The 17,064-nt window shown below is 39.3% G+C and overlaps 4 protein-coding genes and 3 long non-coding RNA genes across 15 annotated transcripts; 3 read left to right on the top strand and 4 right to left on the bottom strand.

The window, feature by feature from the left end:
* Positions 1–2,427: 2,427 nt before the first annotated feature.
* Positions 2,428–3,748, bottom strand: LOC124344398. Of its 4 annotated transcripts, none has more exons than XR_006919725.1 (3): positions 2,927–2,941; positions 2,578–2,803; positions 2,428–2,504 (listed from the first exon to the last, which is right to left on the bottom strand). It is a non-coding gene; the product is annotated as an uncharacterized LOC124344398 (long non-coding RNA). The 4 variants fall into 4 exon arrangements; XR_006919726.1 differs by having other exon boundaries at positions 2,578–2,786; XR_006919727.1 differs by having other exon boundaries at positions 2,578–2,773.
* An 866-nt stretch (positions 3,749–4,614) lies between these two features.
* LOC124344054 (UPF0389 protein GA21628-like) lies at positions 4,615–5,668 on the top strand. Of its 2 annotated transcripts, none has more exons than XM_046797448.1 (4): positions 4,615–4,711; positions 4,780–4,892; positions 4,964–5,057; positions 5,129–5,668. In XM_046797448.1, the coding sequence occupies exons 2-4, from the start codon at positions 4,790–4,792 to the stop codon at positions 5,325–5,327; spliced, it is 396 nt and encodes a 131-aa protein (XP_046653404.1). In that variant the 5' UTR covers positions 4,615–4,711; positions 4,780–4,789; the 3' UTR covers positions 5,328–5,668. The 2 variants fall into 2 exon arrangements, with proteins under 2 accessions (XP_046653404.1, XP_046653403.1); XM_046797447.1 differs by having other exon boundaries at positions 4,619–4,714; positions 4,778–4,892.
* A 1,991-nt stretch (positions 5,669–7,659) lies between these two features.
* LOC124343987 lies at positions 7,660–9,057 on the bottom strand. Its single transcript, XR_006919484.1, has 2 exons — positions 8,802–9,057; positions 7,660–8,737 (listed from the first exon to the last, which is right to left on the bottom strand). It is a non-coding gene; the product is annotated as an uncharacterized LOC124343987 (long non-coding RNA).
* A 13-nt stretch (positions 9,058–9,070) lies between these two features.
* LOC124343989 lies at positions 9,071–9,929 on the bottom strand. Of its 3 annotated transcripts, XR_006919486.1 has the most exons (4): positions 9,800–9,929; positions 9,533–9,686; positions 9,197–9,446; positions 9,096–9,130 (listed from the first exon to the last, which is right to left on the bottom strand). It is a non-coding gene; the product is annotated as an uncharacterized LOC124343989 (long non-coding RNA). The 3 variants fall into 3 exon arrangements; XR_006919487.1 differs by having other exon boundaries at positions 9,071–9,470; XR_006919485.1 differs by having other exon boundaries at positions 9,071–9,446.
* A 411-nt stretch (positions 9,930–10,340) lies between these two features.
* Positions 10,341–11,407, top strand: LOC124343986 (UPF0389 protein GA21628-like). Its single transcript, XM_046797384.1, has 4 exons — positions 10,341–10,454; positions 10,562–10,662; positions 10,731–10,824; positions 10,905–11,407. Exons 2-4 carry the CDS (start codon positions 10,575–10,577, stop codon positions 11,113–11,115), a joined length of 393 nt encoding a protein of 130 aa, XP_046653340.1. The 5' UTR covers positions 10,341–10,454; positions 10,562–10,574; the 3' UTR covers positions 11,116–11,407.
* A 338-nt stretch (positions 11,408–11,745) lies between these two features.
* LOC124343985 (protein MIX23-like) lies at positions 11,746–12,674 on the bottom strand. The gene is made up of 3 exons (XM_046797383.1): positions 12,586–12,674; positions 12,177–12,302; positions 11,746–12,080 (listed from the first exon to the last, which is right to left on the bottom strand). Exons 1-3 carry the CDS (start codon positions 12,634–12,636, stop codon positions 11,820–11,822), a joined length of 438 nt encoding a protein of 145 aa, XP_046653339.1. The 5' UTR covers positions 12,637–12,674; the 3' UTR covers positions 11,746–11,819.
* Positions 12,675–12,722: 48 nt separating this feature from the next.
* On the top strand, positions 12,723–17,059 carry LOC124343983. 3 transcript variants are annotated; one of them, XR_006919482.1, is made up of 13 exons: positions 12,723–13,343; positions 13,403–13,617; positions 13,711–13,897; positions 13,967–14,137; positions 14,194–14,310; positions 14,370–14,737; positions 14,796–14,950; positions 15,200–15,222; positions 15,283–15,472; positions 15,540–15,710; positions 15,779–15,859; positions 15,917–16,061; positions 16,257–16,432. XR_006919482.1 is itself a non-coding variant. In XM_046797381.1 (13 exons), exons 1-13 carry the CDS (start codon positions 13,161–13,163, stop codon positions 16,550–16,552), a joined length of 2,250 nt encoding a protein of 749 aa, XP_046653337.1. In that variant the 5' UTR covers positions 12,723–13,160; the 3' UTR covers positions 16,553–17,059. The 3 variants fall into 3 exon arrangements, 2 of the variants coding, with proteins under 2 accessions (XP_046653337.1, XP_046653336.1); XM_046797381.1 differs by having other exon boundaries at positions 15,969–16,061; positions 16,257–17,059; XM_046797380.1 differs by having other exon boundaries at positions 15,963–16,061; positions 16,257–17,059.
* The last annotated feature ends 5 nt before the right edge of the window (positions 17,060–17,064 follow it).

The following is a 17,064-nucleotide window of genomic DNA, read 5'->3' as shown; positions in this document are numbered from 1 at the left end:
GTGTGTACGTCGTCTCGTAGCTGGGGCATGTTCATCTGTCATAGTTACCTATATATACTGTAGCAACAGCAGTGTGTTGCAGCACTCTATACATCTATTAATAAGATGAAGAAAATAAGGTTAATAGACTCCTTTAAAACGATGATTCAATTCTTTTAAACGCCGTCGTCGTCCCGCACGAGCGCTTTACGAGGGCTCGGTGCGTAGTAGCCTATCGTTTATTACAAGGAAAAGACAAAAATATACTCGATTGAATTGCGCAGTCTCATCAATATGGCGTTTAAATTTAAACTCTAAAGAATAATCAAACTGAAATAGATCCGTTTTATAGATGGGGGCTGGATTGGGAGGCACGTGCAGAAATGCGGTTTGGCGGATTTTGGGTGCTCTCGTGAAGAGGCTTACGCGCTTTTCCCGCTTGATCCTCTCGCTCACGAAGTTGAGTCTCGTCCAACGTCTAGCAGCTCCAGGAATTCGCGAGAGTTATTCCGTGATGCGGACAGCGGGATCTGCGTGATGGGGATGACGAGTTCAGAAACATTATACAGAAGGGCGACGTGATCCGCGTTTCTTTTTCGCGTGAAAGAGTAAATCTTCATCTATAAGGAAATCGAATTAAATTCTGGCACGTTTTTATTTGAAACCATCACATCCTCCAAAATGTAAAAGAATCGGATTTAGAAATATTTAGGAATATATTCTTGGTCATTTTATTCTGTGTGGTGTGATATTCAAGTTTCAGGTAGAGACACTATTGGATTGGCATATTGCGTGAGAATTACCGTGCCTGCGTTAGACCCCCAAAATAACGCCCAGACTTCCCAAAGGAAACATATGTTCAGTTGAATTGTTTGCTTTGGGAAAGTTAGATATTCGATCACATTTGTTCAAATAGACAGCAAATATACCATATTGCATTCGTACGTTCTATTAATTAAGCTGAATTTACTATAATCAAATAATGAATTCATGATAAAAACACACATTTTAGGGCAATCATTTTATTTTAGGCTTTTTTTCCCAATTAATAAAGGAAATGTAATTATTTCCAACTAATGAAACAGGTAAATAATCATGCCCAATTTGTTGTTGTTTGCAATTATTTCTGTTAGCCCTTTTCTGGCGATCAGCTCTTCAATTATTCTTGAGGGCTGCTCGGGGCTGCCATTACGTCACAGCTTATGATTTCTTATAGTGGCCAAAAGCACCGTTGCCCCCCGTATAAGCTGGAGCATTTGCTGGAGCAGCCGTTGGTTTGGGAATTCCGAAGGCGCCGCAACTTTTGCCAGGAAGTGGCTGACAATTACACGTTTTTCGAAGAATGAACTAGGCGGCCCGGAAGTAATCCTATCGACAAATGTCTGAATTTAACACCGGCTGTGCTAGCTAGTGTGTTGCGTAACGGGATTAATTGGAGTGTGTTTGTCAACCCACTTTCTACTGAGTGATGATATGTAATCTCATATTTTCTTAATAATTTAATGTGAGATAACTATTATCTGTCTTCATGATTGAGTCTGCTATAATAGCAAAAAGCTATTATCAGAGGAATCTGAAAGAATCTGATTGCTGGCTTGACATGCCCAACAGATATGGCTTATCAAGACGGTATTCAGAACAACAAATAATAGTTATCCTGTTCCTAATTTTCACTGATTTCATTATCAGAATATCAACTAAAAGAATCAACCTAAAACGAGTGGCATTAGTGCCGCAGCTATTAACTGCATGGAAAGACTTCTATGCATTCGATTTTCACATAAATCAAAGAAACTGGCAGTTCGTTCAATTGCAATCAATGCTCACAAGGTCATAACTTGAAAATTGCAATTAAAAGCACAATGAACATAGTTTTAAAGCGGACGAACCTGGGGCAAACTGTTCTTTGGTGGCTATAAGAACCAAACAAACGTATGACCAATGAAAATGTTCATATTAATCACAGACATTATTATTGCACCACCTTAATGACTGCGGTAGGAAACGCTAAAATTCCGTGAACGAAAACGAGTTACCCGCGATTGAAGATTAAAATTTTTCCCGCGTTGAAAAAATGTTAAATTTGAAATTATTAGATCATACTCATAAGCCATCAACACGTTTAAATTATTCCTTTCGACGCGCTCATCAAAACTGACGACCAGCAACAACTTATATTAAAATAAAACTTTCCTGATTCAATTATATCAGCCCACCAACATGTTTTTGATGTAGCTGGTAGATCTGGCTACCACTTAGGAGCAGCCGTTGGCTTGGGCTTAGCTGTTGGCTTGGGTCCAGCAGTTGGTTTTGGCTTAGCCGTTGGCTTGGGTCCAGCCGTTGGCTTGGGTTTAGCGGTGGGTTTAGGTCCAGCAGTTGGTTTGAGCATTTGCTGGAGCAGCCGTTGGCTTGGGCTTAGCTGTTGGCTTAGGTCCAGCAGTCGGTTTAGGCTTAGCAGATGGCTTAGGTCCAGCAGTCGGCTTGGGCGCAGTCGTCGGTTTGGGCTTTTTCGTCGTCTGGGCCTCCTGTTATATTCCGTCAAATAATTTATAAATGAATTCAATTCAACATATTTTAGCAATTTAATTTCTATCTTACCGCAGCGACAGCGAGGCACACGAAAATCAGGACTAGGATCGCGAAGAATTTCATTTTGGAGCTGGACAGGAGATATAATATGGGCCTCTACATCAAACGACCCGTCAATTTATACTCGTTGCCATATCGCTGATAGTAATCGATCGATTCCTTATTGCTACAGCTTGATACGGTTCCGGTAATTGCGGATGCGCATCTGTTCAGCAGCGCTTTTAATATAGAAAATCTGGTTGGAATTGGTTAGAAAATTTGTTTGATCTAGTCGAGTAAATACAGCAGCTCTATCGCGGTACCGCTGCTGGGCCGTTCGTGAAATCTATTTTCCCTCAGCAAATACTACTGTACGTACCTGCTGTACGTCAGGTGCGTGCCCAGCTGGCCGGGAAATAATCGTTCTAACTATACGTGCTGAAGCGCACGCACAACTACGAATATAATGGGCTTTAGATTATGTACTTGGTCGGCTATTGGTTGCACCATTTTCAAATGATTTCGCATATCATTTCTCCTTGAGCGATTTTTGAATGTTTTGAATTTGGATTCTCCAGCAGTGTCTATATTTGATCTGGTGATGTTTGCGTATAGAAGGCCGCCGGGTTTGAAAATGATTGAGCAATTGGCATAAAATCGCATTTGTACACGCACATTGGTCAATGGTCAAAAGATTGAGGTCGATTTCTCTGAGTGACGTCGTGACTTCTATCCCATGTGGAAGATATTCGTCGACAAAATTTGCTGACTAGAAACTTATCTTCCTCAAATGAATGTCACTCACGACAACCGCTTATTACATCCGCATAATAATGGGCGACATTTATTTTTAAAACTGAAAAGGTTCTCAAAAAGTTCCTTTTTCTTAACGATTTCCCGCTCCATTAAATTTCCAACCGCAAAATTTGAATAGTAGGTCTGCAAATTTAAAAAACAAATCTACTAATTCAGTCGGAAGAAAGCTATAAGGACAACAGGTTTAGAAAGTTATATATTTTTTCAAAGTCAACTAATTGAATGAAAATTCTATAAGGTTATTGAACTCTTCTATATCAATTCTGATGGCCTACTTTCAATTGCCAGTAACAAGAACAAACCGAATATAATATAACAATGCGCAGCTTTCACCTTTTATAATCAGAGTTATTATTAATTTTTTACATCACCGCCTGTCGACAAATTTCTTGTCGCTACCGGCTGTGTGTATAGTCTGTTTAATTAAATTGTTCATCATTCTCATTTAATGCCAACCTTCACGCCCTTGTTCTCTGCACGGGAGTGTATTGATTTCATTCACGCTAAAAGCGCACATATCGGTCTGACGTTTTGGCTGATTAATGTGTTGCGCATTGAGATGTTTGATATTCAGCTCAGTCTCTAGGTCACCGCCGCTGATTTTTGTACACGCTAGAAACTCACAGTCCAAGGTATGCGCGTAATAGCAAATGACCTCAAGGCATTAATCTGCAACTGATCCGCTATCCCCTCACTTGGCAACCAAATTATCCGCCAACATTTTCCATCCAAAGCTTATATTCCCAAGGATCAGATAATATTTTTTAAGGGTCACTGGGTTTATAGACATATTTTGTGCGTTTCCACAAGAATATAAAAAGACGTCATCACATGGTAAGGTTGTCATCTGGCTGACAGATTTGATCATAAAAATGTTAGACGACCGTCAGAAATTGTTTTTGCGATTTGGCTGAAATTTGTTTGTTTTTTGTTTGGGTTTGCAACCCACAAACGGATGCGCAGTTAACCAGTCTACGTGTCCAAGTTGTCGTCTATATTGCCCGGTTAGTAATGGCCAAAAAGAATACAAGTGTGCCAAAAAAAGCTATCGAGCAAAACAATCCCGCCATGTTGCTATTTCCCCCGGAATTATTTGCGCATTATTTGTCGTCGTAGGAAACACACAGCACAGAGACAGACAGACAAAGTCAAACTGTTGTTGTTGTCCTCACCTCTCACCAACATAGCCATATTCAACTTTGGCGAGGTTCTCCAATGCAACACGACACTCTGGTCAAGCGCACGGTATAAAAAGCCGGGGCGCTTGGCTTTTTCAAATCAAACAATTCCTCACCAGCGCAACTAACAGTTTATACGTGCCATCTCCCATCTAGATTCTCAGCAGAATATACGTAATACATTTAAGTTGATTGGGTTTTAAATTTTGATTTTTCCTGGTTTTTTAAAAAAATTCAGAATAATAATAATGGCGTCCAATAAAATGATGAAAAGTATTGTTGCCAAGCGTCTGATGTCGTCAGCATCTGGCAGCGAATCTTCCAGATACATTTCACCGGTCTCAGCTCTAAGTAAGTGATTTTTAATTAAGTCATTTAAAATTACAGGAGAAATAGAATTGAATTGATGTCAAATCATATAGGTCAAATCAGTCACAAAGTCAGTCCGTTCGAGCAGCGATTGCTGGTGTGGAGCGGGCAATTCAAAAAGATCACAGATGTTCCATCTCTCGTCTCGTAAGTGTACTACTATCATTGAATTATTATCACGTTTTCACGCCGTTAATTTCTCGTGAAATTTAAATTAGACGCGACACGATGGAAAGGGCCCGCAATCACTACCGGATTCGTGTCAATCTAATCATCGCCGGAATCGCCGTGGTGGGCTCGTTCGCCATGGTCATCAGCGGCAAGAATGCCGCCCATCGCGGTGAAAACATCAACGACTACAACGCCGAATGGCACCGACGATACAACGAGGCTCATAAGTTCGACCCCACCCATTAAATTGATATTATTATTAACGCGGTTAATAACGCGGAAAAATTTTTTATAAACAAGCGGAAATTGTAAAAAAGAGGACGTTGACAATGAATTGACTGTTAGATGTCGTGACTGGTGATAGTGTATCGCTATATAGCCCCCCCCCCCCCATTCCAGCCTAGAATTTTAGCCGCTCAAATTTGTTCTTCATTTGCTTCTGCCAATTATTTTTTAAATAGTGTTTAATGAACGATTTGTGTTGTGGTATTATTTCGTAGACTAGAGAGTCCTCTCATTTGACTCTTTAAATTTTTTGTTCCAAGGAAAGATTTCGTATTATCTGAAATAAACAGTTGAAAGTTCAAGTTCACGCATGAGTTGCTACTTTATTTTGTATACAGCCTACGTGGTTTGAAGCACAACACTTTGACGCACTCTAGAAAATTACAAAATCATTATCAAGATGACAACTATTTCAGCCGATAACATCTTATCGAGTAAATGTTTAATGTTTTCATCCGTTGTCGATGATGTAATAACAGTTGGCGGATTTGGCAACGCATTTACATATCCCGTCGTCCGTTTGGAATTTCAGCCGCCAGCACTATACAACTCACATGAGCCAAACAGACGTTTGATTATGTACATTTTATACCCAACGAACGTAAACAAGTTTTTATTTTTTTTTTTTATTTCTCCCGCGTCTCTCTATACCCCCCACATATAAAAACGAGATTGACATGATTATATTGGGAGTGGTTGTCAAACCGCTTCCTTTACGTCTGGTCGAGAGTTGGCCTAGCAACTACCGTAGAAAATTAAACAGAAAATAATTTGTCTCTTTCTTGGGTGTGTTATATTAGACCAGATATACACCGGTCATTTGTCCGTGAAAAAAGCCACACGCATACTTCTTCATTCGTTCGTTGCTAATCGAACGTTCAGGTTGATAAATAAGAAACCAAACCAAAATTAATGAGATGCGCATCTACGGCGAATAAAGTCAACGGTTCCTTAAAAAATCAAAACTTTTTAGCAAAAGAAAAATATCAGCCCAATAAGAAAACTCGTTTCGCCACCGCCTATTCGTCTATCATTAGCATCCTGTTTGGATAATGTGTTGTTCACGCACACCTGAATTCGCCCTCCAGGCAAATGTACAGATACTGGAGGATTTGTACAGTGAGTGCACATATAAGAAAGTCACCGACACTCTAGACGTGCAGGGCTGGGCAGTGCTGGGCCAACCACGTACACCACCATCACCCCACACACCGTCAACAACAACAACAACAACAACTAAATGTTGCTGAGACTGCTGCGCAGTTGCGTTGTATGTATTATGTGGTAACCGACTATATTTTGTATCCCCCCCCCCCAGACCGCCTTAGGCGATTTTTTTAGGACGCCATCATCAACAAGAAATGTGTTTATAGCAGAAGCAGTAGACGTAAAATCCGGCAGGTCCGGGAGTCTATTGTATCTATACTACTACGACGCACGTGAATAAAAAAACGTGACTTTCACTGCTGTGGTTAAATAACTTTTGTTTAGTCGTATACTGTGTGATGTAATCGGGCAGATGTAGTCGTTTCTCTGTTATTCACTTTGGTTTTATAAAAAATATACTATTCTATTCACGACAAATTGTAGGGGAGGGGATGTTGGTGCGGTGGTCATTTATGGCAGTGTCGAAGGTTTTAGTTTTTGAACCAGTCACGCGACTGCGCCATAATGGACCGCACGAGAGCCGGTCCTTTATTTCTTATTGGTGAACATTTCGGGTCAACTACGTTTATTTAATTCAATTATTCCGCATTATTTTGGGGTTGTACATTGTTACATCAATTTTGGTTATTGGCGTTCAAGGGGGGGGGGGGGAATCCCGACCGAAACCTTTTTGAATAATTAATTTGTACATAGAAAATGACAAAACCCAATAATAAAACTGAAAAAAACTGAACAAAACAAAGTGCCTTGTTATTATTTTTATTATTTATTTAGTGCGTCGTTCATCTGCGTCGAGGGAAAGTCAAATTTGATTTGGGGTTGAAATGAAGAATCCCGACGGAAACGTTATTTATTTTGAATAACAAATTTGGTAGGAGATACACACAAACTCGAGAGTCACCTTATAAAGCTGAGCTGTCTCCAAAATAAGTTTGACACGCACGTCTGAGCGCAGCTGCGTACGGGAAAACCTGAAACCGCGCGTCGTCCCCAGGTGAAACTGGGAACGAAACCCCAAACGAAAACAACAACAACAACTGGCAAACAGAACACAGCCCCTCCTTTTTTTGTTCCATTTGATATTCATATGCGTCATCGTAGAATAAAACATTTAAATAACCTCAAATCTAATGGCAATATATTTTTATTACGTTACAGAAATCCTTAAATGATGGGGACTCTACACGCATGCATATTATCGCGTGATTGGTGCTGGGGGGTTCAAAGTTGTGTTTACAAACAACACGTACTTGGATACACACACTGTGAGAACCGTGGAAACAAATGGAATATCCTGTGCCGCCCGTTACACATATACACCCGGCAGATTATTTATTTAAAATAAGATTACAAGAGTAAATAAATATCACAGCCGCTTTAAGGGAGACCATTTTCTTATCTTTTGATTCACATTTTTTAAAAAAAAGGAAGAAAAGGAAAATCAGAGTTATTTGTTTGTTTGTATAGGAGCGATCTACCTTGCCAACTGTGTAGAGTTGTTGGTATTCTGATATAGTAGCCTGTCCGGCTATAGTTGAACTGCTGTTACTAGGAGAAACATGTCAAGATGAGGAACGCGTGTCAAAGGACAGGTTGAAAGACCTCGAGGTCTCTGCCAGTTTGTTTTCCTATAGCTCCTTCAAAAAGTTTCCCTTGGCAAAAGAAATGGTAGGGGGGAGAGACAAATATAATGAGTTCGTGATTTAGGCCGTCTGCAGCAGTTCAAGCAACCCTCTACATTCTATTTTCTCCTTTGCTGTATAGCTCGGCTTCTTCTTCTTCCCAGTGCACAACGAAAAAAAAGAAGTAGGTCGTGGTTGGAAAATGACTTTTACACATTTCAAAAATACCCTCAGCTGGAGGCCTATAGAATTTCCCCCCTATAGACATCCCCAACCCACCAACAGATGTTGACTCTTATCGGCGGTTGTACAAGAGTGACAATGTTTCGGCTTCCCGAAAGAGCATGAGCTTTTTTTCTCTGCCCAATGTGTAGAAAAGTGGAGCAAAGAGGGAACGAACTGATGAATGCCGGTGGGAAGAGAGAAATTGAAAACATTCAGTCAGTCTGGGTGCTGTGAGTTGTTGTTTCGGTCTTCGATAAGGCCAGCAGCAACCGCGACGCACTGTACGGCGTGTATCTTTCTCTCTGTTGCTGGGCGAACGTTCTGAGCGGCACGTAGGCCATCTGAAAAACTGGTTTCCTATTGGAGCCATTATAAATGTACTGCTGGGCACGGTGAATTTGTATACAAACAAAACACTCACGCTGACGACTCCCTTCTTCTTCATCTGGTCGAGGCCACGTACCGTTTGTCCTTCATCGGCTATTTTGTTTTTGTTCTCAGATTATTCACATCGAATTCTTCTTCTTTTATAAACAAATTTAAGAATCAACGTGCCGTAAATGGTGATAACAATTTCGGTTGCCATGTGCATTTTGATAATTCTAGTCGGTGGTTTTTCTGCGCGCTGTTGCTCTCCCGGGAGGTTCGTTGAGTTCGTCGTGCCGGCAAAATACTGCGCAGTTGCCCATCACATGCACGCTACACGTGTGTAACGAAAGAGCCCTCGGCGGCTTTCAGCGATTCGGCGAACTGTTGGATGTAAACAGAAACAGGTTTTCGCGTGGTTTTCAAAACAACAACAACAATTTTGGTTACTCAAATGTTCTTCGATCCGGTTGTAGAACTTGATAATAAGATGAACGAAGGGCAAAGAAAAATGGATTTCCCCAACTTATTTTAGAATTGATTTTTCTCGGATATGCAAATGAAGTACACTTTGGGAATAATTAATTAGCTCTCGAGACTATTAATTCTAATACCTGAAATTATCTGGTAGGAGATTCCAGCGGTAACTCGTTTCTATTTTTCACTTGACGGGACGACATGACGGACAAAGGTAGGCCGTCTCTAGTACATCCAGACAATGAGCCTATAATATAAAACGTAGTTTATGTAGGTCAGACGGAAAGGTTATCGATCTCTCTCACTCACACACAATGCGGGTGGTTGTGTAGGTTAGTGCGCAGCACCTAGGCCTACTTTTTAATTCGATTCCACCCCTCCGTGTTTTATTTGAAGGGTCCAACGGTTGGTTATACCCTGCTGATACCCACGTGCCCATCCGCGCTGTACTCATGAATTATTTCTATACGAGGAAAGAATGTTACTTAAAGGACAAAGTTAAATATTTCTTTAAATTCAAAGGGCCTTCACACAGTTTTGATATTCTATTTTTATATAAAAATGTTTTAAGTTTACAATTGTGGGCCTTGAAATAAAATTTCCAAGTGCCGTCCACTTCCGAGGTTGAGAGTTTCGTCCTCGATCTGTCGTTGACAAACAAATCGAACGCTTATCTCAGGCAACCTATATTTCTGATGACACAACGGTCGTCAGTCTATCCGTTTGTTGTGCTAGCTATCTTCCGACAAGGTTCCGCACGCATCTATTAGATATGTGGCCGGACACGTAGACACTCGTCGAGTATAGTATTGCTATTACGTAGGAGAGAAGAAAAATAAGAGTTAGATAATGTCAATGTGTTTTCATGGCAAAGCACATGGCAGAGAATGGCGTACGTGACCAATCTACCACCTCTCTCCCTTCGTTCGTCTATTTACCATTGAAGTTTTTTAGTCGAGTCCCTTATTGTTGTTGTGGAACGCCTCCCATGTTTGGGACTTTCTGTTTTGCTTCCTTCTTCGCCTATCCATGTGGCGGCCCCCTCCCCATCCACCCGTTTCCACCTCTATTCTCAACATGGGACCGACTCGGCGTATAAAAAGACGGCCCCTTCGCTCATTCGAATCAAACCGTCTCTCAGCTCCAACCAGCTCAAAAGCAAAGCAATTCTATTGCATCTTCAAACTCTCTTTTTTGAAAGTTATTTCCCAACGTTTTTTCAAAAAAAAAGGTATTGTTTGAACTTTCTCCTCTTCCGACGACAAACTGAATAGATCAAATAGTACAATTGTAAATCAAAAGTGAAATAATATTTTTAACAAATTTTAAAACGTTCAGTTCCATCATCAAAATGGCATCTCAACTCACCAAGACAAGCATTGTTGCTAAGCGCCTCATGTCCGACTCTGCCCGATACATTTCGCCCGTCTCCCAACTTGGTAAGTTCTTTTAATTCACGATTTAAATGTTGAGCCGGTGCTTATGCATTTGTGTGTGAATTATTAAGGTCAAATTGCCCACAAAGTCAGCCCCTTTGAGCAGCGATTGCTCGTCTGGAGTGGCCAGTTCAAGAAGACCTCCGAAGTTCCTTCTCTCGTCTCGTAAGTTCACTATACCTATAATTAATACTGGATAGGTTAATTAAATCAATCAATTTGCTTTCATTATTGGCACCTAACAGGAACGCAATGATTGAGAACGCTCGCAGCCACTTCCGGATCAAGGTGAATTTGATCGTTGCCGGAGCTGCCATCTTCGGCTCTTTCCTGATGGTCATCAGCGGCAAGAACGCCGCCCATCGCGGAGAAAACATCAACGAATACAACGCCGAATGGCACCGACGATACAACGAGGCTCACAAATACGATCCTATTCAAAACGATCATCATTAAACGATCTTCAGTGATTAATATAAATAATGTCCATAGCAAAAACAAACAAAAAAAAACAACAAAAAAGTCAAAAATCTAAAAAAAAAAAAATTAAATAATGGTGTAATGTATACGGACCAACTGTTTTGTCTTTGATAGTTTGTTCTTAACACTTGGCCTGGAAATTCAACGTTGTATGATGATGTGATCGGTATGTAGTATTGAGTCCTCTCATTAATTGGCCCTCTACTTTTGAATTTGCATTCTGTCCGTATTGTGTTGTATTCTAAATACAGTAAAAGTTGAGAAGAAATCATTAATTCTGTTGAAATATTTTTTGAAAAACACGTTGTGACGCGCATTCTGGTCAATTGCTGAATCGACAGCTTTTTTAAAACTTGAAACTTTATAGCTTCTTACGTACGAGCTTTTGTTATTGAAATGCGAACTCTCGCGATGTGAAGAAATTGTCAACAGCTCAGCCAGCAGACGAGAACCATTTGCAATTCTACAAACAGGATATTTTGGGGGGAAAATGAGGTCAATAATACTCGACTGAGTTTCCAAAAAGATTTCAAACCTGAGCCCAGAATTGAAAGTTCCTCAAAAACCCAACATAACTGAAAATCAATAGACACGATAAGAAGTTATTAAATTATGATCGCATTGTTTTACGAAAAAAAATTTTATTTTTGGACTAACTGATTTTATAATGTCTTCTTAAACTATGATGAGGCATCGGGAAGCTTATAATAATTGCGGCAATGTTCGTGAAAGACCTTCATTGTTCTTTCTTTGATGACTTCCTCCACTCCGAGTTCGGTTTGTAGAAGGCGAAGGGAAGTCTGTTCCCTCCTTAAGTGTTTGAGCAATTGAATATTGTCGGGACGCGAGTCTTTTTCCTGTTTAAGCGAACGAACCTCGCTGGCCAACACGTCAATGCACTGCTTGATTTTTTGCTCCCTACTGGTATAATTACTCTGTAACTGAAAGGCAGAATCAAATTTAAGTAAGCGTTCATTATGTCACAAATAATGAAATCAAATAAAAAGTTGCCTGTGATGCACAACATAATGTTATACCTCATCGTGTAAATGCTTGCAAGTAGCTGATGCATTGAACTGCCCTTTAAAAGAGTCTGTTGGCATTGATGTATTGAAAGTGTAAATGATCTTATCGTCCAACGTCCTCATCCTTCTGAGGGTTTCCTGTGTAATCCAATCTTATTAGTAGGAGAAACAAAAAATAACTTTTTTTAAACAAAGAAACTTAAGCATTGGCAATAAATTTCTTGTAAAATAATTGGATTTGACCACTTTTGATATTTGTAACACAAACAAAGTGATGACATAACAGTTTCAAGTTGACATTAGTGTTGACTGGCTTTTTGTTATGATTTTAATACTGAAAAACAAAAATTTGAATTAAGCCATACAAACCGCTTAGTTAAAAAAAAAATAGACGAAAAAACTAATGTTATTAAAATCATACTTGAAATTGTAAGATATCATAACAAATTGATTTATCCCCGGCTTCTGCCATTGCTATCGAGATGCTGTTAATGATATTCTAAAGTGCCGTCTGCTATGAAAACACGTGTTCGTCATCGAAATTCGAAAAACCAAACTGGCAACGCCGATGCTGACTTGCTGAGCTGAGCTGAGTAACTTTTTGAAAACGACGATTTCATGTCGTGAAAATGTTATAAGCTCGTCTCCTTTTATGATAAAAATTATTTAAGTAGTTTACTTTTCTAGACTCTCCTATCAAATTTAGGATTCATCGTTTCATTGTTTTAGTTGTTAGAAATTCTTTAGGCGTTCTGGCTAGCGTTAGCGTATAGTGAAATCAGAAAGCATGGTCAATCAATGTCGGCAGCACTAATATTTCTCGTTTTCTCTGTTTGTTAAGTAACTATATGAAATTCTAGGATAGTTCAATTGAAAAAGGATTGAAGTCTTTCGAATTATCAAGAGAATTCGAAAAGTGAAGTAGTCAAAGCCAGCAAAGTTATTCTATAACTTCATAGCGATGAAAACCATCTAGAATCATATTACTTAAAAGCCATGGCAAAACGAAACAAACATAAAAAGGCTTTAGCTGCTTCTACAAAGAAAGAAAACCATCAGACAATCCATCATGAAAATGTACTAGGCCCAGTGACGGAAGCTCAAGTTGGTATACAAGAATACGCCAAAAAAGGAAAACCATTTTCAGCTCATTTGAAGCAATGTTATTCAGATTTCCAGGTAGGCAGCTGCTATTTTTGTACTAAAATATTGTTATCTTTCAATATTCAATATACTAGGTTCATGAAATTAGCATGGATGGGAAAATTGTCCATTTAACAGATCTCAGTCAGCTGAACCCTGAACAGAAAAAAGAAAGACTTTCAGTGAGAAGAAAGTCCAAAGATAATGCAGTACCACATGTATCTTCATACACTGAATTTGTATTGTACATGGAAAATCAAGAAACAGTTGATGCAAATTTTGTACTTGCCAAAATCGCCAAGAAAAATAAGTATGATAACGATAACGATATGGCGATTTCCGTGCTTATTCTCCTTGTTGTTTTCTTACGCGTTATTACGTGATGTTTTTCTGTTTAAATTAGGATACATTCACCGGAATTCATGACTGCCTTTTCAACACATGAAAAAGGAACAATCACTAGTCAGCTCGTAACTGCTAATAAGAATTTAGATCCAACGAAAATGAAATGCGATTTGAAATCAGAGTCCAAGTTAGCTTTCGGAAATTTTACCTTTACCGACAAACCAGTCCAACAAGGAAGTCTGAAGGTAACAAATGTTTTTCTTCACACATATATACAATAACTTTAATTTTTGGAACACTCTTTCGATGTCAAGGGTAATCGTTTCGTCATTGCATTGAGGAATGTTAACGGTGATAAGATTCAAATTGATTCTAATCTCAAGTCACTGAAAGAATACGGTTTTATAAATTATTATGGAACTGAATGTTTTGGAACAAGGACTCACTTAATTGGAAAACAACTATTATTAAACCAGTGGAAAGAAGTAAGAGATAAATACCTTTTACTACCAACTCGTTCTCATTTCGCTGTTTCTTGCAGGCTATCGATTTGATTGCAGAGGTATTCAAGGGGCATGAACACTTGCACTCAATGGAAACCCAGCTCTTATCTTACATGAAGAATCATGGTGGAGATCTCGTTGGCGCTTTGAATACCGTACGTCTATCTACATGTTAAACGTTTTATATATTTAATATTTTTTGTGTTCTAATCAGATCCCCTTTGAAATGCGGCTTTCTTATATTCACGCCTATCAAAGTTTCATCTGGAACAGTATCGTTTCTAAGCGTATTGCAGAATTTGGTGTAAAGCCGATTCTAGGCGATTTAGTTCATGCTCGAAGCGTTGACGAACTGCAAGAAATGGGCAATGATGACAGCAATTCCAGTAACCAATCGGAATGCAGTAATCAAACAATCGTGTCCATCGACAAAAACAACATCCCGAACTACACAATAGCCGATGTTGTGTTACCGCTTCCGGGTTACGATGTAACTTATCCTGACAACGAGGTTGCCGATTGGTATAAAGATCTTCTACTAGCGGATGGGCTGTCGGAGGTGGATTTCGAAAGAAGCGCCAAGTATTGAATTACGAGTACTTGCCCAAATCTTTTTATAAGAACTATCTTCTTGTTTCAGGAATCATAGCCTTTCTGGAGCGTACCGTAACCTGATTTTGAAGCCTTCTGATTTCAACTGGAGATTTTTATGGTACAGTAATCCAACGGAGAGGCTTATATTATCTGATTTGGATCGACTGGAAAAGACTCAGTTCCTACACACGGCAGTGACAGGTACTATCACTCTAGCCCAATGGGTCGCTATTTTTGTTTCTGGTTAAATATAGCGCGTGATGAAGGAATATTTCATCGAATTCCGAGTGTCATATAGGATAAGAGTTTAAGAATGTGATGAAAGCCACAGATATAGATAGACCTTAATTAACTTTTCTTAATATTGTCCTTATGGTTGCTGTTGTTTTATTTGTGGTGACCATTATCTTGTTGCTTACTGCACATTGCTGAATCAAAATAATCCCGCAGAGGAGCAAACGGACCAGGAAAAGGTAATAGATCAACACCTTCAAATGTGTGTAAGTCTTATTACATTTCACGTGATTTTGTAGAGGATTACTAGGAGTGGTCAACTAAAACAAAAGAATTCCCCAATGCCAAAAACCTTGGAGTCACCAGAGCCAGTTAAGAAGGAACCCGTTCTTTCTTCTTCAGGTGATTCGGAAGACGATAGACGCGACGCCAAACCAATGTCGTACGACGAAAAAAAACAATTGAGTTCTAACATCCGAATGATTCCAGGTCTGGATATTTTTCCTTTGTCCGTCTTTTTCGGGGGATTTATCACCAGTAACATTTTGATTGATAGGTAAAAAGCTTGGCCGAGTAGTCCATATTTTCCGTTCACTTGAGCCAGAGTTAGCTGGTTGGGATCCTGATGAAGTTGTACTAGATTTGGAAGCTCTTCAACCGCTGACTCTCCGATCACTTGAAACATACGTGGAATCTTGTCTAAGCCCGAAGCCTCTTAAAACATACGGTGCGTTATATCGTTTATATTATTATTTTATGGGAATGTGTAATCGTAATTTTTCTGGGCTTTTACAGGAAAAAAGCAATCGGATATAAAGATGGAAGAGACATTGGATCTAAAGGAAAATTTTACACCCAAGAAGGTTCATCGCAAAGGTAAAACATTTCATCCTACCAACAGTACTTACAAATGAATGCATTTAATTTCGTAAGGTGTTGCAATTGTAAATCGTATAATTGTAAATTGTGTGTTAACGTGTTGCAGAAAATGTCAAAAACGCTGAATGCCTTGTTAGTCAAGTTGGTTCCGGCATTGGATTGAGTTCTAATGCTTCAGCTCTCACGGATTTGGAAACGGGTAAGCTTCTTATTTTCTCAATCTTACTTAATCTTTCTTAATAAAGCTCTGGAAAATATTCGCATTCTTCGTTTACCTCAGTCTTCCATATTCTGCGAAGTATAATTCAGTATGTTTTTTCTTTCCACACTGAAGTACACTTTCCCTGTGCGATACTACTACATTTTTGCTAGGACTAACCAGTTTTCTATTCAGGTGATGATATTGATTATCTCGGTCTTATTCTCGAATTCAACCTACCGCCGTCATCTTACGCCTCCATGGTCGTTAGAGAAATCATGAAGGTAGACAACAGTGCAGTGTTGGGGAAACAAAACGATCCCATCCAACATTCTTCACAAGCAAGTTTGAAGTCCTCAGACTCCGAGGGATCCCGGAAGAAAAAGCCTAGAATTCACGAAACTGTCGACGCCAGCGAGATCACATCATCAAGCGAAGCATCGATGACAACCCGGGGAAAGCGATTGATGAAGCTGTGCGATTTAAGTTGAACACAACAACTTAATGATTATGTTCAGCAAAGATCAAGTAAGCAATTTAAATGCCTATAGTTAACCAAGAATAGAAACAGCCAATCATTTCGCGTGAAATTTTACAAAAAACGGTGAAGTTTCCAAATTCCTCGCTCGTTTTTATAAATTGATGTGCAAACTGTTAAATGCTGACTCGTTGCGCATCTTGTTGTTGTTGAAGTCCTTTCCCGTCTTATTTTACCTATGGTCATTTTGCGGACCGATGATGATTGTTTGAGTCCGCATTTATGCCAACCATTTTCTTTGTGTGTTAAAGTATTTTCGCATGTGCTCGGTTGAGAATCCAGCACGGTTATCCAGAGATATCATTTGCTATGTTCGATTAGACAGTTTACTCCAGTTCACTTCAAGTTGCCTTTTAAAGTCAAATGCGTTGTTCAATTATCGTATCAGTGCCTCGTGTTGACGAAGATTTCTTTCAAATAAAGAAGATTAACTGAGAACGTTAAATAACTAAGAAATTAATTTTC

Source organism: Daphnia pulicaria, chromosome 6, assembly GCF_021234035.1.
Source record: "Daphnia pulicaria isolate SC F1-1A chromosome 6, SC_F0-13Bv2, whole genome shotgun sequence".
Taxonomy (NCBI): domain Eukaryota; kingdom Metazoa; phylum Arthropoda; class Branchiopoda; order Diplostraca; family Daphniidae; genus Daphnia; species Daphnia pulicaria.
This window is presented reverse-complemented; position numbering and strand designations above follow the sequence as displayed.